Source organism: Sus scrofa, chromosome 3, assembly GCF_054392235.1.
Source record: "Sus scrofa isolate SSC_HxYL_T2T_F1_AM1 chromosome 3, Sscrofa_HxYL_maternal_Yorkshire_Landrace_v2.0, whole genome shotgun sequence".
Lineage (NCBI taxonomy): Eukaryota > Metazoa > Chordata > Mammalia > Artiodactyla > Suidae > Sus > Sus scrofa.
Genome location: NC_139385.1, coordinates 17,452,844 through 17,476,104, shown reverse-complemented (window position 1 = coordinate 17,476,104; position 23,261 = coordinate 17,452,844). Strand labels below are relative to the sequence as shown.

Sequence of the window (23,261 nt, the reverse complement as noted above, 5' to 3'; positions counted from 1 at the left end):
GTAGATCCCACCATCCTCAGTATTTCTTACACCATGTCATCATACTCACAAGTCACCAATTTGATAGCCTGATTTAAAATTCAGCTGAGTCAAAACCTGAGGATTCCAGGCCTTTGTTGTTTTTTTGGTCATCTTTGCCTTTCCTAGGGCCACTCCCATGGCACATAGCTGTAAGCCACCAGCCTACACCAGAGCCACAGCAACAACCTACCACCACAGCTCACAGCAACACCAGAGCCTTAAACCACTAAACAAAGGCCAGGGATCAAACCCACAACCACATAGTTCCTAGTCCAACTCATTAACCACACAACAGGAACTCCTGGTTTGTGTTCTTAATATCCCCCCTTTTTTTAATTGTAACTTCCTGTCCCCCAGTTTTTGTCCTTCCCTTCCATGGAGTCAGGAGGTTTGGACCTCACTGGCAAATTTTGTCCTTTTCCAAGTCAGATCACATGATGTGAACTTAGGTCAAAGCATTACAGTGTTTCAAAATTTCGCACCTGCAAAGTCAGGTTTCTTTCTCTCTTGCCCATGTGTTGGTTAGAAAACAAACCTCAGAAGGCAAACAAAAACAAGCATGGCAAACTTTAGCCCAAGAAGTTACCAAACATACATCATTTGACTAACACACTTTTTCTCCCTTTTTTAGAGCCACACCTGGGGCATATGGAGGTTCCCAGGCTAGAGGTCAAATCAGAGCTGTAGCCACCAGCCTATGCCACAGCAGATCCAAGCCACAGCTGCAACCTACACCACAGCTCATCATAACACTAGATCCTTAACCCACTGAGCAAGGCCAGGGATCAAACCCACAACCTCATGGTTCTTAGCCAGATTCATTAACCACTGAGCCACAGCAAGCACACCCATCACTGTGCGGTTTAATGCTTTAAAAGTTTGGAAGACCCAGAAAACTTTTTAAAAGAAAGGCAACGCAGAGAAGAGGCTTATACTGTGGAATCACAGAGCCTTGCATTCAAATTAGAGGCTGACATATGCTCAGTTATCTATAGGATAGGAATAAATCTCCCTTCGCAGACAGAGATAAGGTCTGTAAGGACCAGAGCAAGAATCCTCTCCATCATCTCTACCATATGTTTATGTCACAACACCAACATGCTATCAACAGCCCTTATTTATTTCATCTTTTTAGGGCCACACCTGTGGTGTATGGAAGTACCCAAGCTACGGGTCTAATCTGAACTGTAGCTGCTGTTTTACACCACAGCCACTACCATACTCTACACCACAGCTCACACCAACAAGCCAGATCCTTAACCTACTGAGTGAAGTCTGGGACCAAACTCGCAACCTCACAGATTCTAGTTGGGTTCATGGCACACTGAACCATCACAGGTCCTTCCAACAGGCCTTTAACTGGTAGCAGTAAACGTAATAACGATGTTAATGCGCATTTATTGCGCACGTATTGTGTCAAACACTCTTTCGTGCTTACGGGTATTCATTCATTAAATCCTTATAACCAGCCTTTGAACCGAAAGTCGTTGTGGCTGCAAATAAGCCAAAGCTGGGATAGCAACCCAGCCACTGGGGCTCCAGCCTCCCGATCTGAGCACCAGAATCATCGAAACGCTCCCCCACGCGAGCATCAGACAACTCGGCTCTTTTCGGGAAAGCCAGGGAACCGAGTCCTACAGCTGTCACTTCCCCTGCCGGGGCCGAAAGGGTTATTCCCACTGAGACGCCCGCACACCCCAGGCTCCTAGAGCGGCCGCCCCAGGGGCGGGAGGAAAACGCGTTTCCGGCGGGTGTCGGGCTCGGGAATCGGCGGGTTGGCTCCGGGGTGCGGCGCTCAGGGCTACCCCTTGGCCAGGGCCTTCCCGCGGAGGACAGGAGCTCCAGAAAGAGAGGGGGACTGTGAGTGGGGAGGAGAAGCCGGCGGCGCAGACCGCGGTCCCCGGGGCGGTGCGGGGGCGCCTGTGAACTTAGCCGCCCCGGAGGCTCGTGCCGTGAGGCGCGAGGCTGGCGGCCGTTTCTCCTGGAAGGGCCAGCAGCCCGGCCCTCGCCGTCCCCTCTCTGAGGCCTCCGTCCTTCCAGAGCCCCGGGTAAGAAACCGCTCCCTCTTTTCCTCCCGCTTCCAAGTGCCAGCGCGTCCGCCTCCGCCTCCGCCTCCGTCTCCGTCTCCTTCTTGAGCCCCACAAGTTGCCCTGAAGAGCCGGTGACTCTAACCGTAGGCAACTGGTTTATAAAATCCGTTTGTAAACGGCCTTGCCCCAGAGCCTCAGGAAGCCGGGAGCGGGGCTAGGGCCGCGGAGCGCTGGTTGGGCCCGCGAGCTCATTCCCGGGTCAGCGTTAGGGTGAAGGCAGGCGGACTTCGCCGAAGTCTGCAGGCCTGAAACCGACCTGGTTGGCCTTCCTCTCTCCGGCGGCGGGAGAGCGGGTTCACTCTTAGCTGGATCCTGCTTATCTTTTCTCCTGCCACACCCTACTGCTTCCCTCATCTTACCATCTTTTAGTTTTTGTCTCTCTCTTTTTGTTTGTTTTGCTCCAACCTATTTTCCAGTCCCACTGCCACCATCTTTCAGCTTTCAACTTTCTGTGTCGAAAACCTGTATTATCGGAGTTCCTGTCATGTCTCAGTGGTTAACGAATCTGACTAGCCTCCATGAGGACAAAGGTTCGGTCCCTGGCCTCACTCAGTGGGTTAAGGATCTGTCATTGCGTGCGCTGTCGTGTAAGTCGGAGATGCGGCTCAGATCCTGTGTTGCTGTGGCTGTGGTGTAGGCCGGCAGCTACAGCTCCAATTCGACCCCTAACCTCAGAACCTCCATATTCCTTGGGTGAGGCCAAAAAAAAAAAAAAAGAAAAGAAACCTGTATTATTGCAATCCTAGCTGCTTCCACTGTTATTTCATATGCCACCCCCCTTCACTTTACCCCATAGGTCCCCAAACCCTTGTATCAAGCCACTCCCATGTTCAAAAAAACTTTTAATCTGTACAACCACAGCTGTCTATAGACTCAAGTCAGGCCTCCATAAGCATGGCGTTCAAGGCCATTTGAAACTTTGCTTCAGCTCATCTTTCTAACCTGATCTTGCTTAGTCCCCTAAATAAAGGTTACAGACTGACAGTGACAAATGGAAAACGTGTTTCAACTAGTAGGCAGGATCTTTTTTTTTTTTTTTTTTTTCTTTTTAGGGCCATGCTGGATGCATATGGATGTTCCTAGGGGTTGAATTGCAGCTGTTACTGCCGTCCTGCACCACAGCCACAGCAACGCTGGATCCTTAACCCACTGAGCGAAGCTGGGGATCGAACCCGAAACCTCATGGTTCTTAGTCGGATTCGTTTCCATTGTGCCACAACGGGAACTCTGGCAGAATTTTGAAAAATTCAAATTGATGTCCACTTTTAACATTGGGACATTTCATTAGAAAAAACCCAACAACTCAGATTTCCAGCTTTTGATTCGTCAGTAGAGCTGGAAACAACCTGGGTTCTTGCACCCAGCATCTGGTTTGAACTGAGCAGTGGCTGCCTCCTTTTATTATTATTTTATTTTATTTTATTTATTTATTTTTTGCCTTTTCTAGGGCCGCTCCCACAGCATATGGAGGTTCCCAGGCTAGGGGTCGAATCAGAGCTGGAGCTGCCGGCCTACACCACAGCAATGCAGGATCTGAGCCATGTCTGCGACCTACACCACAGCTCACGGCAATGCTGGATCCTCAACCCACTGAGCAAGGCCAGGGATTGAACCTGAAACCTTATGGTTCCTGGTCGGATTTGTTAACCGCTGAGCCACGACGGGCACTCCGGCTGCCTCCTTTTACACAGGACTGTATTTCCCCATTCACTCTAAGTTCAGTCCATTCCCAAGTCCTCCCTGTCTCTGAGCCTGAGGATCAGCTGCTTATGTCTGCACTCACGTTTTTCCTAGAATAGAGAAGTAAGTTTTTGGTTCCTAGGTCTCCATCCAAAGTATTCAGATGGAAAGTAAACCCGGAGGGATGTATGTAAAGGCCACAGAGAGGGCAAGCTCCCAGCCTCCCTCACACTTTTCTTTCTCGGACCCCATTTCCATTTGAATTTTCCACTCGCCTTACAGGAACCCTCACAAACAGCTGGATTCATTGCTTCACAGTCTCTCAAAGTAACCTGAGGACCATAACTTGGCATTTTTTTTGTTTGTTTGTTTTTTGTTTTTAGGGCCGTATCCATGGCACATGGAGGTTCCCAGGCCAGGGTTCGAATCGAGCTGTAGCTGCCAGCCTACACCACAGCCACAGCAATGCAAGATCCAAACCCTGTCTGCGGCCTACACCACAGCTCACGGCAATGCTGGGTCCTTAACCCACTGAGAAAGGCCAGGGATTGTATCTGCATCCTCCTGGATGCTAGTCAGATTCATTAACCACTGAGCCATGACGGGGGGAACTCCGGGGTATTTTCTAGTAAATGCTTTTGGGCAACATCTACAGCTAGTTCTATTCTGTGAAACCTTCCCTGAAAACCCGGCATCCAACCCACTCCAGCCATCTCATCAAGAGAGGCCAGGCTTCAGTTTAGATGAATATGACCAAACTACTATCATTTCTCCCACCTCTGGATTTCTGTGGCTGTGCCTGAATCAACAAACTTTTTTGTTGTTGTTTTTGCTTTTTAGGGCCACACCTGTGGCACATGGAGGTTCCCAGGCTAGGGGCTGAATTGAAGCTACAGCTATTGGCCTACACCACAGCCACAGCCATGCAGGATCCGGGTCGTGCCTTCAATCTCCACCAACAGCTCACAACAATGCCAGATCTTTAACCCACTGAGCGAGGCCAGGGATCGAGCCTGAAACCTCCTGGTTCCTAGTTGGATTTGTTTCCGCTGCACCGTGACGGGAACTCCCTTATCAAACATCTTGTGCATGGTAGGCAGTCAGTAATAATTATCAGCTGGTAAATGGCCCAGTCGCACATGTCTCATCCCCCTAGTTGGACTGTAAGATCTTTCAGGACGAGGTTCAAGTTGGATGTCTCTCCGCACTGCCCAGCAACCATTACCGTGTCTGGCGATGGCCGAGGAAGTAGGTACCATAAGGAGGCACCCCAGTCGAGCAAGAGGTTGAGAATCTCCGTCCAGTCCCATGGCTGGAAGCAGCAGCCCCAGCTCCACCCAGCCCCAGAGGTGCAGAGGGACAGAGAGACAGCCCCAGAGAAGAGAGCACAGAGGCTTACTTGGTCCTGGAAGCCAGAGCACTTCTCAGACCCCCCCCGACCTCCACTCAGGGGGTTCAGCCCGGTCTACAGCCAGCACCGAGCTGTATCCGCGCGACCTGGTGGGTGAAACCCGACCTGATTCTGATTCTGAATTCCAAGCTCTAGAATAACAACAATGGGTAACGTGTACGCGGTGCCTTCTGAGCCAAGCACTGCCCAGTGCTTCCCACCCATGGCCTTCCAGCCTTGCCAGCGCTGCGGAGTTGACACTGTGAAAATCTCCTCTTTACAGAGAGAAGGCTGGGGTTCCAGTGGCTGAGGAGCTCACCTAAGGCCACCTAGTCACCGGCGAGCCAGGAGCTAAGTTGATTGCCGGGCTCTGGAGCGTAGCGCGGTGCTCCTTCCAAACATCTGCGGTTTAATAACCACAGGACCTCGCACGTAAGAATAATTAAGATAGGGAGTTCCCTTGGGGTGCAGTGGGTTAAGGAGCCAGCATTGTCAATGAAAAACAATCTTGTTATGTGTATTTATTTTACATTTTTTATTAAAGCATAGTTGATTTACAATATTCCTTCAGTTACCACTGTACAGCAAAGTGACCCGCCACCCATACACATGCCCTTTTTCTTTTTTTCCCACCAGGTTCTTACCCAAGAGACTGGATACCGTTCCCTGTGGGGTACAGCAGAACCCCATCACCCAGCCATTCTATTTTTTTTTATTAATTATTTTTTGTCTTTTTGTATTTTCTAGGGCCACACCCGTGGCACATGGAGGTTCCCAGGCTAGGGGTGGAATCGGAGCTGTAGCTGCCAGCCTACACCACAGCCACAGCAACACGGGATCCTTAACCTACTGAGGGAGGCCAAGGATCGAACCGGAAACCTCATGGTTCTTAGTCGGGTTTGTTTCCACTGCTCACAATGGGGACTCCCGCTTGGCTTTTTGAACTGGGGAGTCATTAGAGGGTTTCTAGCAGAGGAGTGATGTCACGTGACTTATATTTAAGCAAACACTTTTTTTTTTTTTTTTTTTTTTTTTTTTTTTGTCTTTTCTAGGGCCGCATCGGCGGCATATGGAAGTTCCCAGGCTAGGGGTCTAATCGGAGGGATTGAATTGGAGCTGTAGCCGCCGGCCTACACCACAGCCACAGCAACACAGGATCCAAGCTGGGTCTGTGACCTACAGCACAGCTCACAGCAATGCCAGATCCTTAACCCACTGAGCAAGGCCAGGGATCGAACCCACAACCTCACGGTTCCTAGTTGGGTTCGTTAACCACTGAGCCACGATGGGAACTCCCTATTTAAGCAAACACTTCTGACTGCTGTTGGTAACCTATCTGAGGGCAAGGACAGAAGCAGGGAGGTCTGTTAGAAAGGAATTGCAATAATGCGGGTTGGTGTGTAGGAGATGATGGTAGTTTGGACCAGGGTGGTGGTGGTGGTGCAAGTGGTGAAACGTGGCCAGATTCTACATGTTTCGAAGGTAGAGCCCAAAGGATTTCTTTCTTTTCTTTTTTTTTTTCCTTGGCTGACCTGCAGCATGTGGAGTTCTCAGGGCAGGCCACCAAGCCTGTTGCGCCACAGTGGGAATTTCCCTAAAGGATTTCTTTCTTTTTTTTTTTTTTTCCTTTTTTTTTGCCTTTCCTAGGGCCACTCCTGCGGCATATGGAGGTTCCCAGGCTAGGGGTCTAATCGGAGCTGTAGCCACCGGCCTACACCACAGCCACAGCAACTCAGGATCCGAGCCACATCTGCAACCCACACCACAGCTCACAGCAACGCCAGGTCCTTAACCCATTGAGCAAGGCCAGGGATCAAACCCGCAACCTCAGATTTGTTAACCACTGAGCCACGACGGGAACTCCCCCCAAAGGGTTTCTTAGAAGATTGGAGATGGGATATGAGATAAAGATGGGTATTAAGAATCACTCTAGGAGTTCCCATTGTGGCTCAGTGGAAACAAATCTGACTAGCATCCATGAGGACGCAGATTCAATTCCCAGCCTTGCTCATTGGGTTAAGGATCTGGCATTACTGTGAGTTGTGTGTAGGTCACAGATGCATATTGGACCCCATGTTGCTGTGGCTGTGGTGTAGGCTGGCAGCTACAGCTCGCATTCGACCCCTGACCTGGGAACCTCCATGTGCCACAGGAGTGGCCCTAGGAAAGGCAAAAAGACAAAAAAAAAAAAAAAAAAAATCAAGCTGTAATTTAAAGTGGCTGTAGATTGGCTGTGTTTAGGCACTGGTAGAAGCAAATACAAATTCCCCCAGATAAGTTTTCAAGGAGAAAATACTGTTAGAAATATCCAAGGACACAGAGAAATAACAGCAGAAACCAACCTGCAAACATTTCCTATATTGGAATTATCACACCTAAATGATAAAAGATTGGATTATTATGTTTAAAGAAATAAAACATAGACTTGAAAAATATCTGCAAGAAGCAGGAAATAATAGCACCACCAATGACTGAACAGATTTGAAAAGAATGAAATAGAACTTTTAGAAATTAAAAGTACAATAACTGAAATTAAAAACTCAATAGGGAGTTCCCACTGTGGCAAGATAGGATTGTCGGTGTCTTGGAAGCCTTAGGACCCAGGTTCAACCCCTGGCCTGGCACAGTGGATTAAGGGTCCACTGTTGCCACAGCTGCAGCTTAGGCTGTAACTGTGCCTTGGATATGATTCCTGGCCCAGGAACTCCAAAAATAAATAATAATTAATAAATAAAAACTCTATAGAAGGAAATTTCTTCATCTGACAAAAGGCATACACAAAAAATTTACAGCCAAGATCAAACTTAAAGGTGAAATATTCCTTTTTTTTTTTTTTTTTTTGGTCTTTTCTAGAGCCACTGCCGCAGCATATGGAGGTTCCCAGGCTAGGGGTCTAATCGGAGCTGTAGCCACCAGCCTACACCACAGCCACAGCAACGCGGGATCCAAGCCTCGTCTGCAACCTACACCACAGCTCACGGCAATGCCGGATCCTTAACCCACTGAGCAAGGCCAGGGATCGAACCCTCAACCTCATGGTTCCTAGTCAGATTCATCAACCACTGAGCCATAACAGGAACTCTGAAATATTCCATATTGATTATGAACAAACCAAAGATGTCTACTTTCAGCATTTCTTTTTTTTTTTTTTTTGGTCTTTTGTCTTTTCTAGGGCTGCACCTGTCGCATATGGAGGTTCCCAGGCTAGGGGTCTAATTGGAGCTGTAGCTGCTGGCCTACGCCAGAGCCACAGCAATACAGGATCCAAGCTGTGTCTGCAACCCACACCACAGCTCACGGCAATGCCGGATCCTCAACCCACTGAGCAAGGCCAGGGATGGAACCTGCAACCTCTTGGTTCCTAGTCGCATTTGATAACCACTGAGCCACAACGGGAACTCCCCCAACTGATTTTCAATGAAGATGCAAAAGCAATTCAGTGGTGCTTTCCCAGTAAATAGTGCTGGGGCATTTGGACATCCGCAGGCCCCAAACCAGAAAACAAACCACACACAAAAAACAAACCTTGCACAAAAATTAACTCAAAATGCATTATAGACTTAAATGCTAAATGTAAAATCCATAGGGAATTCCCTTCGTGGCGCAGCAGAAATGAATTTGACTAGTACCTGGGAGGATGCGGGTTCAATCTCTGGTCTCACTCAGTGGGTGGGGGAATCCCACGTTGCTGTGGCTGTGATGGAGGCTGGCAGCTGTAGCTCTGATTCGACCCCTAGCGTAGGAATCTCTATTTGTCCAAGGTGTGGCTCTAAAAATAATAATAATAATAAAGACAAAAGTAAAAACCATAAAACATTTTTATAAAGCATAGGAGTAAAATCCTCAAACTCTAGGGCAAGAGAGAGTTCTTGGACTTGACATCACAGCATGATTCATAAAAGGAAAAAATGATATCTTGACCATCAAAAATTTGACTTTTAAAACATAGCTTTGTGCCGTTCCCGTAATGGCTCACCGGGAGCGAATCTGACTGGCATCCATGAGGACACAGGTTCGATCCCTGGCCTCGCTCAGTGGATTAAGGATCTGGCATTACCATGAGCTATGGTGTAGGTTGCAGACGCAGCTCGGATCCTGTGTTGCTGTGGCTGTGGTGTAGGCCAGTGGCTATAATTCCGATTCGACCCCAAGCCTGGGAACCTCCATGTGCTGCAGGTGTGGCCCTAAAAAGACAAAAGCCAAAAAAAAAAAAGCTTTGTGATCTAATTTGCATACTACACACAATTCACCTTCTTAAAGCATATAGTTCAGTAGTGAGGGGGGGGTTGGTATGTAACATTATGACTTTATTTATTTATTTAGTCTTTTTAGGGCCACACCTGCAGCATACAGTGGTTCCCAGGCCAGGGATCAAATCAGAGCTGTAGCCTCTGGCCTACACCACAGCCACAGCAATGCCAGATCCTTAACCCACTGAGTGAGGCCAGGGATCCAGCCCGTGTCCTCACGGATACTAGTCGGGTTCGTTACTGCTGAGCCACAACGGGAACTCCAGACTGGAGCTTACACCATCAGCTCTCCCGGGTCTGGACTCCTCAACCTCCATAATTGCAGGAGCCAATTCCATGTAATAAATCTCTTTATGGGAGTTCCCATTGTGGTGCAGTGGAAATGAATCCTTTGGCGCAATGAAAGGACAAAAACTGCTGCTGTGTCCTCTCCACACCAGAAGTCCCCCTGTCAGGAGGGAGTAAAGCAGTTTGTTTTGGTCAGATTCTCCCAGAAGCTTAATCTGGGCCAGGGATTAAAGTGCAAGTGGTTTATTAAGGAAATGTTCCCAGGAAAAAGCAGTAAAGGGGCGAGGTAGGCAGGGTAGCAGGGGTGTGAGCAGCTCTGGAGTATAAATAGCATCTTAGAGTTTGTCCTGCTTCAGGCCAAGGAGCTGGGTTTTTGTCCATCTCACCAGTCATTGGCTAGGCCCCCTGGGGGGTGGGGGCATGGTGACATGCAAGGGCATGGTCCCACGGGGAAAGTGGCTCCAGTGTCAAGGACAAGCCCCTGAAGATTGCAGGTGGAAGCTATTTGCAGGAAACAGACAATCCCAGCTCACAGCGCTGGTGAAAGGGACGTGAGGATCTGAGGAGTGGACACAGTGTTCAGTGCAACGTCGAGGGGCAGCTGGGTTCTCCCCCTTTCTCCCCTCCCTCCTGCCCCCGCCCCCGCCGCCCCCGCAGGCAGAGTTGCCAAAACATGGGCTCACCCAGTGATCCTAACATCAAAACCACAGTGTGTCACTGCATTTGCACGCTGGAAAGCTGTCAACTTTTTTTATCCTCCTCCCAGGTTTTGGGGGGTTTTTAGCAGGGTTTTTTTTGCCTTTTTTTAGGGTCACACCCGCGGCATATGGAGGTTCCCAGGCTAGGGGTCGAATAGGAGCTACAGCTGCCGGCCTACACCACAGCCACAGCAATGCCAGATCCAAGCCTTGTCTGTGACCTACACCACAGCTCACGGCAACGCCGGATCCTTAACTCACTGAGTAAGGCCAGGGATCGAACCCACAACCTCATGGCTCCTAGTCGGACTCATTAACCACTGCGCCACGACGGGAACTCCTCCCCTCCCTGTTTTCCACAATGCCTTCTAACGGTGAAGAAGCACTCCGTTTACCCAAAGCTTCCTGGATAGAGGTTTCTGGAGACCTTTTCTCCCTCCACAGCACAGGCCTCAAAAACCGGGAGGAGTGCCCTGGTGGTTCCTTGGGTTAAGGATCTAGCATTGTCACTGCTGTGGTAAGAGTTCAATCCCTGGCCCTGGAACTTCTGCAGGCCATGCATGGCAGAAAAAAAAAAAAAAAGAAAACCAGGAGTGGTTGGCCAGGCAACGTAATAGTGAATTCTGCCTTTACTGAGTGTTTATCTTATGTCAAGGTAAATGCTTTCCATTCATCACCTCGTTTATTGCTTTTTTTTTTTTTAGGGCCACACCTGTGGTAGATGGACGTTCCCAGGCTTGGGGTCAAATTAGAGCTGCAGCTGCAGCCTTACACCACAGCTCCGGCAATGCCGGATCCTCAACCCACTGAACACTTGAGGCCAGGGATCGAACATGCAACCTCATGGATGCTAGTCAGATTTGCTTCCACTGAGCTACGATGGGAATGCCCCCATTACTTTTTAACAAGTTTTTTTTTTAAAAGGTTTATTGCGGGGCCAAGCAAAGACAATGGGCAGCTTGCGCTCAAGACAAACAGAAAAAACCACCAAAAATATCAGACTCGGAGATATTATTATCTTCATTTTACAGATTGGGAATCTGAGCAAAGAGATGGTAGACCTGGGGTTTGAATCCCGGCTATCTTCACTCCAGAATGTGAGCCTCAGACTCACTCTCTAAAAGGTATACTTTACAGTGAAGGGGTGTATTATTACTGTTGTTGTTGTTACTTTTGCTTTTTAGGGCCACACCCACAGCATATGGAGGTTCCCAGGCGAGGGGCTGAATCAGAGCTACAGCTGCCAGTCTGCACCACAGCCACAAAAACGCAGGATCTGAGCCCTGTCTGCAACCTACACCACAGCTCACAGCAATACCAGATCCTTAACCCACTGAGCGAGGCCAGGATTGAACCCACCACCTCATAGTTTCTAGTCAGATTCATTTCCACTCCACAACGGCAACTCCTACTGGAGGGGTTTAATTTCTCATGTGTTCAATAAAAAGAAAGATCCATGCACCCAAATGTTTAGTAGTACAAGGAGAAACATGAGAAACAGTTTTATTAGAAATATTCTAACACATTTTCTGAACAAGTAATCAAAAAATAAATAAGGGCATAAAAGATATGAACATATAAATTTTTTACCCTGAACACAGATAGTGTACCTTATTTCAAGTTTCATAGACAGCGACAGAATTCAATAAATATTAAGCTACAGAGAATATTTTGGTACCTTTTGAAAAGTGGAAATTCTAGAAGTCAGTCTTGGATCAAAATGTAACACAACTAACAATAATATAAAACACACCACTTAGAAATTGAAAAACACAAAAAACATCTCAAATTACCCTTAGAACAAGAAGTAAATCAAGCATAAAACAAAGTCGGAGTTCCTTGGTGGCTCAGTGGGTTAAGGATCTGGTGTTGTCACTGCTATGGCTCGAGTTCAATCCCTGGCCCAGGAATTTCCATATGGCCTGGGTGCGGCTGAAAAAAAATTTTTTAAAAGAACAAAAACTCTTTAGAAAATAATAATCACAAAAAAGGATACTTTTAAAGTTATCTGCAGAAGCAAAATTAATAGCATTGGAGTTCCCATTGTGGCTCAGCAGTAACAGACCCAACTGGTATCCATGATGACATGGGTTTGATCCCTGGCCCTGCTCAGTGGGTTAATGATCCAGCATTGCCATGAGCTGTGGTGTAGGCCAGCAACTACAGCCCGGATTCCACCCCTAGCCAGGGAACTTCTATATGCTGTGGGTGCAGCCCTTAAAAAAAAAAGGATATAAACAAAAATTAATAGCACTTTAGTGTCAAAAGGAGAAAAAATGAATGAATTAAACATGCAAGTTGAGATTCTGGAAAAGAGTATAAAACACTCCCCAAATGAGAAAGGAAATATCTGAAATAGAAAACAGAAGAAACAGGAGTTCCCATCGTGGCTCAGTGGTTAGCGAACCCAACTTGCATCCATGAGGATGTGGGTTCGATCCCTGGCCTTGCTCAGTGGGTTAAGGATCCGGCGTTGCTGTGAGCTGTGGTGGAGGCTGCAGACGCGTCTCGAATCTGGCATGGCTGTGGCTGTGGCTGTGGTGTAGGCCTGCGGCTATAGCTCTCATTAGACCCCGAGGCTGGGAACCTCCATATGCCTTGGGTGCGGCCTTAGAAAGACAAATAAACACAAAACAGAAAAAGCAAATACCCAGAAGCCTAAGCGTAGGAGAGATGTGCCTTCCCTCCTGTGGGCAGAGCAGCATGTCGCCATGCTCCACCTGAACGGGGGCCTCCAATATGCGTCCCCAGATGTCCCCCTCTCGCTGTCCTGCTCGGCCTGACAAGCCCATCTGCTCCCAAGGCCTCGGCTCCATCCAGCCCCTTTACGTCAGCACCACTTGCACACACTGTGCCTCTACGGTGACATCTACATGTGCCCTTCAGTAAATTCCCTCCCCGTGTGACTCCCTTTCTAGTGGATGCGTGCTCTTCAGGACAGGAATCATGTCCTGATCACGTCTTATCCTCAGGGCCTGGGATGTCTTGGGTCCTTAATAAACATTTGCCGAATGAGCAGATGGGCTTAAGCACTGATTCCTGAGGTGCATGTGGCCCCAAGTTGCTTCTGTCCCCAGTGCCCGGCCACGGTCCCCAAGCCAGTGTCCTGAGGCCCAGAATGAATTATTCCAACAGTAAGAGAACTAACAGTGGCGGATCTGTCCAGTGGGATATTTATGCAACTAGTAACGACTGTGTTGACAAAGTCAATAAAATATGAGGACGGGGGGGGGGGCTATGATTTTTTTTTTTCTTCTTCTTTTCCACCGAATAATCAACTGTTTCTTTTGTGAAAGGGAAAACAGCCCTCTCTACCCTCAAGGTCCGATTCAAATGCCACCTTGTCGGGGGATCTTTCCTGATTTTTCCAACTAGAAACAACTTTGCCTTTCTGGGGCTTCCAAAGTGTCTGCCCCTCGCACTGGCCTCATAAAAGATCTGCCTTGGGTAGTTCGTGTCTCCAAACTGGCTGCTGACACCCTCTAGGCAGAACTGCAGGTCCCCTGCCTGTCACCACCCCTGCTAAGGAGGGGATGCTCTGGGGTGTTCGTCCAGGAGCAATCCATCTTCCTCCGAGTGTGCGGGGGTGGGGAGGGGACAGCATACACATTTAAATGGGCGGTTGCCTGGGTGACAGAGGCCACGCTGAACTCAAAGTGTGCTGGGGCCAAGGATCGCGGTCCCTAAACAGACTCCTACAAACCTCAGAGACCATGCCCTGCACGCTCACGCCTACCCGGCGCCTGGCTCAAAAGCTTGACCCCCCCCCACCCCTAGCCCCCCTGAAAAAAGTCCCAGAAGCAAGTTGGGTGGCTCCAGCCAAAATGCGGCAGGGAGGTGGGGGTTTGCTGTCACTTTATCTGGGGCTGGGGCATGGAGTTCCCATCATGGGGCAGCGGAAACAAATCCGACTAGGAACCACGAGGCTGTGGGTTCAATCCCTGGTCTCACTCAGTGGGTTAAGGATCCGGCATTGCCGTGAGCTGTGGTGGAGGTCGCAGACTGCACTTGGATCTGGCGTGGCTGTGGCTGTGGCTATGGCCGGCAGCAACAGCTCCGATTCATCCCCTAGCCTGGGAACCTCCATACGCCGCAGGTGCAGCCCTAAAAAGACCAAAAAAAAAAAAAAAAAAAAAAAGAGGAGCTGGGGGTGATGTCTTGGTCATCTTTTCTGTCCCCAGACAGACAAGGAGAGGGCATTCCAGGCACAGGGCTCCAACCTCAGTGGCAAGAGGGCAGCTGATTTAGTTTCGAAAGAACCATAGCATTACACGGCCCACCCGAACATCCCCGCTTGGCTCTGAGCGAAATCTAACACTCAGATCTCTCCCTGTCACTCACTCTCCTACTCAGAACTCTTAAGCGCTTCCCCAGAGCCTTCCGGACCTGGCCTGACATTCCAGGTTCCACGTGATCTGGCCCCTACAGACCTGGCCATTGCCATCTCCTGCCTCACGGCTCTCCTGCCTCACCCCCAAACAGTGAGCTCCCTCAGGATTGCCCAGCCTGGTCCCTCTCTCGCCTCACTTCACATTTCCCCTTTATAGCGTTTCATCCAAGACCGTGGATTCAGAAATCGTCTGTGGCACCTCCTCAGTTTTCTTCTGGTCTGGACTTCTCTTGCCAACTCCAGACCAATATAGCCAATTGCCTACTTGACATCTTCCCTTGGACGTCAAAGCAGCTCAAATCCAGCTGTCTAAGCCACCCACCCCCGCCCCGACCCCCTTACTCCGCTTGTCTTCCCCACGTCAGTACCCGTCTCCACCACCCACCCAGCCACTTCAGTCATTCCTGGCTCCTCCCCCTCTGACGGCTCACGCATCCACTCCCACTAAATCCTGCCAATTCTACCACCAAAGTTTCTCCAACATCCATCCATTTTCTCCATCCAATATGTCACTACTGCAGGCTAAGCCACATCTCCTTGACTACGCAGGAGCTTCCCATAGGGTCCTCCCCCTTCCTCGTCTGTGCCCCTACAATGCATCGGCACACAGTAGAGGGTGTCAATCAAATACACAAACAGAATCATGCTACCCAGAGTTCCTGTTGTGGCTCAGCAGTTAACGAATCTGACTAGTATCCATGAGGATGCAGGTTCAATCCCTGGCCTCGCTCAGTGGGTTAAGGATCCAGGGTTGCCATGAGCTGCGGTGTAGGTTGCAGATGCAGCTCGGATCCCATGTTGCTGTGGCTGTGGTGGAGGCCGGCAGCTGTAGCTCCGATTTGACCCCCAGCCTGGGAACCTCCATGTGCCGCAAGTGTGGCCCTAAAAAAAAGCAAAAAAAAAGAAAAAAACCCACAAAGAATCATGCTATCCCACTGAAGTGGGGGGTCAAAGCCAGGCTTCTAGCTTCAAGGGCTCTCATTGGCCAAATCTGGGGCAATCTGAGCACTCACATAATTAAAATGAATAAGTATACAATTATTGGAAAATAATAGAAATCTCAAAGTCCCTACTACTAATAAATATTAAATAAATAGGCAGAAGAAGGTCAAGTGGAGGGTATCCTGGAGTTGACATTGTCATCTTGTAACCACTGTGATAAAGACTGACTTGATTCCGGCAAGAATAATGAAGATATTCAATTTCCTCTATTTAATAATCTAAGGAATGGGATAGCTGCACGGTTGTAAAACGCATCTCTCTGTTCATCCGTTACAAGGGAAAATGCTTAACTAGAGATTGGAGCCATCGGACAAAAATTAAAATCACTCAGGAGGAGCAGACAGACATTGGGTGCCTCTTGCTGTCACACTGAGAAGGACACGACCACACGTACGCAGACGTCCAGCCAGGAAGGCCTAACCTCTATATGCTAATGAAGACACAGCCGACAGAGCTCAAGGGAGGAACATTCTAGTAAAGGGAAAGTCTGTGCTTTTCCACCAGGTCACTGTCATAAAAGACAAAGGCTGACCACTCCAGATCAGAGGAGACTAAAGAGAAACGACAGTGTACTGCAATACATCATGGCTAGCCTGGATTTTGGACTACAGGGGCAGATACTCCGTAAAGGATATCATTGAGACAATTGGCAAAATGGATGGTAAATTCGATACCAGAGTGCACCGATGTTACATCTAGTGAAGTGGAGAACTGTACCCGCACTGGGGTAAAGGAACGGGATGTATGCAACTTATTCTCAAATAATTTGGAATAAAAGTCACATGGAGAGAGAGAGAGAGGAAGTAACTTTAAGAGGTGAGGTTGGACGAAAGGACATACGGATGCCCTTTGTACTTTTCTGTAACTTTGAAATTATTTCCAAATAAAAAGCTAAACCAAAAAATCCAGCCTCCTTACCATGGCCCACAAGGCACCTGCCACCGTCCCCAGCCAGCCAGGCCAGGCTTGGCTTGACCACAGGCCCCAGCACACTCAGCTCCATAGACACGAGCTGCCTTCCAGGTTTCCCAACATACCAAATTCTCGGCCACCTCTGGGCTTTTGTGTGAGTGCACCCATGACCTCTACATGGAATTCTCTTCCCTCAACTCGGTTCTCAGGTATCACGTAATTGTCGTTTTCTCAAAGTGGCCTTTGATGCTCCCAACCCAATAGGTTTCCCTGGTTCTTTCACAGGACCCTGAACGCTTCCTTCGTGATACTTGTCACGGTTTTAAGAGTTTGTATTTGGGGAAGATTGCTTAAGGTCCATCTGCTCTAGTGGCTTGAAAGCCCTCTGAAGCCAGGGATCCGGTCTGTTTCATTCAGCAATGTGTCCTCCACCCCTCGCTCCTAGACCGGACCCACTGCCAGGCACGTCACAGACCACTGATTAAACAACAAATTCCACCCTCCAAGTCCACACCCACACCAGGGGCAGCTCTCAGAGAACACACCCCACCATCCATCTCTAGCCCCAAGAACTGACTCAAGAGGCTTCGTCTATGAAGGTTTCTGGGGTTCCCCGTCGCTATACCAGTATTTGAATGTAGGGGGCCATGGGAAGGAGGAAGGGGAACTCGGGAGGAGAGGCAGGTTAAGGAGGAGAGGAGGATTTCAGGTGGGAGCCTGGAACGTCAAAGAGGGGCTATCAGGAGGCAGTTGGCTGGATCAGGCTGGTGCTCAGAAGGGCAGGCTGGATTAGAAGGAGAGGCGCCCTGGGGTCGAAGCCTTGGGCATAAAGATCTCTCATAGTCCTGTACAAAAGAAAAAGAGTCCAAGGAGGGGGCCCAGAGGACCTGGACTTAAGGGCTAAGCAGAGGAAAACATCCCTGGAGGCAAAGAGACAGTGTCCAGAAAAGGAGGCGGAGGATCAGGAGGGAGCGGTCACAGAAGGCAAGAGAGGAGGCCACCTTAGGCACTAAATCCCATACACCTGTGTTTCCTTCTTCCTTGTTCAAGCTCAGCATCTGGTACCTGGTGAGTTGAGGCAGCCTGGCGGAGGCGAAGGGCTTGGACTCCATCTGAATCCTGACTCCACGTACACACAGGCTCTGCAACTGTGGGCGGCGGACTTAACTTTCCCAGACTCCTTGGAGTCTCCGCTGCGGAGCAGGCGTCATGCGCGTGTTTCCTTTATGGGCTGCTGTCGGGATTACACAGATCGTCTTTGGAGAGCCTTTCCATGCGTGTTTAGTTCACAGTCTAGGAATGAATGTGCATCATAAGTGCATACACAGCACAGCGGGATGCCCTGGTTCCAGCGAATAGGATTGTTTCTTACGTTCGGCCAGTAACAGGGCTTCAGACAACAAAGAGTCCCCCTCACCTCCTTCTGTTACAGGCTCCCTTCGGATTCCATCCCTATGAAACAAACCTGCAGTGGGCAGGCTCTGGTTAATACTGTCCTTTCTCCAAAGCTGCCTCCTGAAAATTGGCTTTCCCCCAAGCGTGCCCCCAGTCGAAGGATGCCAGAGTTTGCCTACTGGACTGCAACGAAACCCTGTGTTCCAGACAACCGCGGTGACGTTGCCTCCTCAACACAGCTCCCTCCTGTGGATACAGGCAGGGGTTCTCAGGCTCCTTAGTTGGGAGAAACCACTGCTGTCTGCCAGGAGCTTCGGACCTTCTCCTCTCTCGAGGACAGGGAAGTGTGGGGATGACCGATTCACAGCTTCGAAAGTACCCCCACAAGAGAACCTCCCTCTCATCCTCACAACTGCCCTGTGAGGTAGATACAGCAGATAGAACTACACCAGTCCATGTGGATCAGGCATTCACAATACATGGTGCTCTGTGTTAAGCATCGTCATGAGTGACCTCATTCAAACTCACCAAAATCCTATGAGACGGGCTCACTCTGTTTTTCCATATTACAGAAGAGGAAAGCGGGGCTCAGAGGGGTTAGACCACACCCCAGATCAAAGAGGTAGTAAGTAATGGGTTCCAATCTCAGACTGTCTGACTCCGATGCCACACCTTAAAGCCTTCTTCAGTACGGCCTTGCAAAGCAAGTGCATTATTTTCCAGGCTCCATTCTGTCCATTCGATTGAAGCTCAGAGAGGTCAAGCGACTTGCCCAAGGTCTCACAACCAGGAACTGGCAGGGCTGGATAAATTGGATCTTCTGAGGCTCCTGGCGTGAAGCTTGTCTGTGGCTGGCTTTACAAAACACTAGATCATTATTTTTGCTGCAGAGGCGCCATGCCAATCCTGGTTAGCTTAGGAGAGTATGTCTACGCAAGAGGTCCTTCCTGACAGTTTTCAGGAAATTTCTATTTTTTTGAATCCCAAGAAGAGTCAGCCAAGAGACTGGCAGCCAAGAGATTGGGAGGAATAGGAAAAAAGTATCATAGTTCTTCTGTGAGAATTAATGCTTAACAAGAAACATCGAGGCGTTCCTGGTTTGAAGGAATCCACTGACGTCAAGTAGAAAGCGTGAGAAGGAAAACACTGACACGTAGAGTCCAAGGTTAAGGTAGACATTTCTGGAACTTGGGACAGAATTTGTTGCAATCTAATCAGTTTTTTGTTTTTTTTGTTTTTAGCTGCTGCCATATTAAAAAAAGTATTTGTGGCCCTATCTGCTGTTAACAGTGAGTCATTTTCACAAATCAAAATAAATATTAACCTGTTTACATGTATTGTATATCTTATACAAATCCTACGCATGATGTTCAGAAAGAAAATGTTTTGAAACAAGTCCTTAAATAATTAGCAATTTCAACACTTGATTCTGTGTAGTGCAGTTGATCTTGTCAAAAGTTTAAACTTTTTGTTATCCGAAACCTACCCAGTAATGTTCTCTGGTATTTTCCTGTTTTTGAATATTTGCTATAGCCTACAGTTCTTTGTAACTACTACCTAATGTGTATTTCTTATTTATTTAAAAAACAAATTTAGGAGTTCCTGTAATGGCTCAGTGGTAACGAACCCAACTAGTATCCATGAGGATATGGGTTCGATCCCTGGCCCCACTCAGGGGTTAAAGATCTGGGGTTGCAGTGTCTGTGGCGCACGCCAGCAGCTGCAGCTCTGATTCAACCCCTAGCCTGGGAACTTTCATATGCCACAGGTACAGCCCTAAAAAGACCAAAAAAAAAAGAAAAAGAATGTTATGAAAAATACAAAATAACATGATATCAGGAATTCCCAAGAATTTCAGTTTTCCAATCCCCAATCCTAGATTGATATCCGTTGGGACTCGGGGAACCTTAACTCCGAGAAACTGCATGAACTTCCTAAACAGCTTAGTGAGATGGTGAACTGGAGAGCAGCCATCTTCCTTGGCCTCTGGAAGGCTCCACACAGGCAGTGGTCCATGGCCAGTGTCCCTCTAAAGGCAGCGGAGCGGGCTGAGAAGAGGTCACTTCCCGGAGCCAGGGGCTGAGCCCGAAGTCTTGGCCTTGGCGTGGAATTTCAACAATGTCTCAAGTTGCATCTTACTCGTTGGTGCATATGTTTACTTTCATTCCAGGGCGTATCTGCTCACTTTAGTATAAAAATTGTCCTATGTAATTACCACGAGGAACATCGGACGCTTCCGTACACAGATGCCCTGTCAAATCAACACCCTTCATTCATACACCAGCAGGAGAAGCAGTGCCTTTGGGCGGGCTGTGGAGTCAGGCAGGCAGACTTGGGTCTGAATGCTGGTTCTGCAACATACTGGCTGTGTGACTTTGGACTAGTCCCTTAACCTCTCTGAGGCTGTTTCTCCTTCTGTAAAACGCCACTAATGAGAACACCAATGGCACAGGGAGGTGAGGACTGACTGAGATAATTCCCATAAATCACAAAGCTTGGTACAGAGCAAGCCCTGGACAAAGGGGAGACTTGATTATTTCCTACCACGCCGGGCCCAGCAGTGGAGCTGGCAAGGAAGAGCTTGGTGACGGGCCCTTGCATCTGTTCCAAGGGCTCAATCGCCCTGGGCCTTCTCCAGGTGGGCTGGGGCTGGCTCCAGGCTGTGCCAGAAGCCTGGGGCGCTCCCCGCCAGCCCAGGTCGCCTTCCCCGTCCCCACGCGGGCCGGGGTGGCTAGGTGGGCTTCTGTGCGGAAAGGCCTCCCGCCCCCACGGGCTTCTAGGGTCCTGGCACCCACTGGGAGCTCTTGCTGTGCAGGTCCTTGGCCCATCAACGGAACCCACCCGCAAGCCTGGCATCCGCGGACCTTGGGGGAGGCATTAGTGAGGAGGGAGGGGGTGGGGCGGGGTGGGGTGGGCGTGAGACGCAGGGTCTCTGCACGGGCCTGACCTCCCCGGGCCAGGCCTCAGTGGGAGGCGAGCGGGGGGCCGGGCGTGTCCCGTGCTGCCCCTCCCGGTCTGGAGGCCGGGCGCCCACCTCGCGCTCTGGGGCCTCTGGCTGCGATGCGTCCTCAGGAGCTCGAAGTGGTTCCGTGGTGCCCGCAGCCCTTCCTCTGGGCGAGTGTCGGTGGCGAGCCAGGTGGGTGTGCTGTGGGTGCTGTGACTTAGGTTCGGGGCAGGCTGGGGCCGCGGGGCCGCTCGCCCCTGATGTTCCCGCAGTGAATGGGAAGCTGGGAAGCTCTTTGCACCTTGGAGGGCACGGGTGGGTGGCTGGATCTTGGGGCGGCCAGGGCAAGCCTAAGGGCCTTGCCTTGCCTGGGGAGCCGGCTCACCTCCCCTTCCCCTGGGGGATCGTCCTGGGTGCCCTCGGGGCCTTGCTTCCTCCCCCAGGAGCTCTGGGGTCCGGCGGAGGCACCGCGGAACTGGGCCGGTTGTTTGTCCGGAGGCCCCTCCTGGGAAGAAGCCGCCTGAGGGGCTCTGTTTTCAGGCCTTTTTCGTGGAGGGCTCTCCTGGTCATCCTCACTCCCGAATCCTGCGGGGAGGAAAGAAGAATCTGTAGCGTTTTCTTTTTTCCGGCTGCACCTGCGGCACATGGAAGTTCCCTGGGCTAGTGGTTAGAGGGAGCTGCAGCTGTCCACACAGATCCCAGTGCCCTCTGCAACCTACACCACATTTCCCAGCAATACTGGATCCTTCACCCACTGAGCAAGGCCAGGGATTGAACCTGCATCCTCATGGATACTAGTCAGGTTCTTAACCTGCTGAACTACAACGGGGAACTCCTCTTCCTCTATTTATAGGGCATAAATATGAACTCATTTCCATCTGTGCAAGAGGAAAGCATAGAGCCCATTGTGAGTCCACTGACCCGGAACAGCAGGGTAACCACGACTGCACAGAACTGATGAACACGTACAGTAAGCAGATAGGAAAGTTCAACACTGCTTGTCCTGGGGAGAACTTATTTAAACATAAAACTTAAAACACATTTACTATTTCATCTCCTGGCGCATGAAGGGGCTTTAAAAAATACTGATCTACAGGTCCCATCAAAAAGATGCCTAGATTGGGAGCTCCCATCATGGCTCAGTGGTTAACGAATCTGACTAGGAACCATGAGGTTGAGGGTTCGATCCCTGGCCTTGCTCAGTGGGTTAAGGATTTGGCGTTGCTGTGGCTGTGGTGTAGTCCGGTGGCTACAGCTCCGATTGGACCCCTAGCCTGGGAACCTCCATATGCTGTGAGAGCGGACCTAGAAAAAACAAAAACAAAAACCCACTAATAGATTTACTGAAACCCTAGAGAGACATAAAAACTGGAACCTCAGGAAGGTGTCAGAATAAGGATAAGAAAAATTTAAATCCATAGTTTTAGCACTTTTATAACTAGTTATGATTGGCCAAGGTTTTAATACATTCTATAAAGTAATTACTGTGTTTGTGTATGTTTAAAGCATAGGAAGCAGGCAAAAGAATCAGCCATATTGAATTCGTATTTGATTTGCAGTTTAAATTAAGATAATTTATATTTGTAATCAAAGCCTACATCTATTAAAAATGGCTTTCAATTTTTTATTTTGGTTAGAGTCTAATAAATTGAGCACTGGAATGTACAAGGTAGTGGATATTCGCTCCAGCCCAGCAGCCCCTCAAATATGAAATAATCTATGGGTATGTTATTACTTCACTTTATTGGAGAAGATGCACATAAAACACTTGGCCCAGGGCCTGCAACATAGGACACTCTCAATTGCAGTTCAGATGAGCTAATTTATTGGAAAGGGAAAGGCAGAGCAGCAAGAGCTGACATCAGAAACAGAGCACAAAGAAGAGCTGTCACAGGTATGCTGTCACAGGTGGTCATTCAGTCATTCAGCAAACACTAACTATGTGCCAATAGGGGCTAGGCACTTGGAGAGACCCTGGCGAATAAGACAGGGTCTACCGTTTTTCCTTATTCCAAGCCCCCCTGGCCATACTTCTCTTGTAGCCACAAACAACTCCCTACCAGTTTTCTCTGCAGGCCAGTCCCTTGAATGCAGTTAAGACATTCCAGACCTGGCCTCTTCCCTGCACTAGACTGAGCCACTTGGCCTCACCGCTGAGTAACCCTGGCTTATAAAAGAAGCAAGTGAGGCAGAGAGCAAAG

The 23,261-nt window shown here is 49.3% G+C and overlaps 1 protein-coding gene and 1 long non-coding RNA gene across 5 annotated transcripts in view; one reads left to right on the top strand and one right to left on the bottom strand.

The window, feature by feature from the left end:
- Window positions 1-1,774: 1,774 nt before the first annotated feature.
- LOC146404440 (uncharacterized) lies at window positions 1,775-19,445 on the top strand. Of its 3 annotated transcripts, none has more exons than XR_014840350.1 (3): window positions 1,775-2,069; window positions 11,449-11,541; window positions 16,087-19,445. It is a non-coding gene; the product is annotated as an uncharacterized LOC146404440 (long non-coding RNA). The 3 variants fall into 3 exon arrangements; XR_014840349.1 differs by lacking the exon at window positions 11,449-11,541 and adding an exon at window positions 5,465-5,613 and having other exon boundaries at window positions 16,087-16,625; XR_014840348.1 differs by lacking the exons at window positions 11,449-11,541; window positions 16,087-19,445 and adding exons at window positions 5,465-5,613; window positions 5,818-5,959.
- The window catches only part of BCL7C (BAF chromatin remodeling complex subunit BCL7C), a 46,493-nt gene continuing 35,118 nt past the window's right edge, over window positions 11,887-23,261 (bottom strand). Inside the window, exons 6-7 of one of the 2 annotated variants that reach the window (XM_085016968.1) lie at window positions 21,446-21,645; window positions 11,887-18,014 (exon numbers count right to left, since the gene is read on the bottom strand). In XM_085016968.1, the coding sequence (XP_084873094.1) occupies window positions 18,008-18,014; window positions 21,446-21,645 (207 nt within the window). In that variant the 3' untranslated portion in view covers window positions 11,887-18,007. Of the gene's footprint in view, window positions 18,015-19,581; window positions 21,646-23,261 lie in introns of those variants that run through there. The other variant, XM_013995586.3, reaches the window with a different exon arrangement.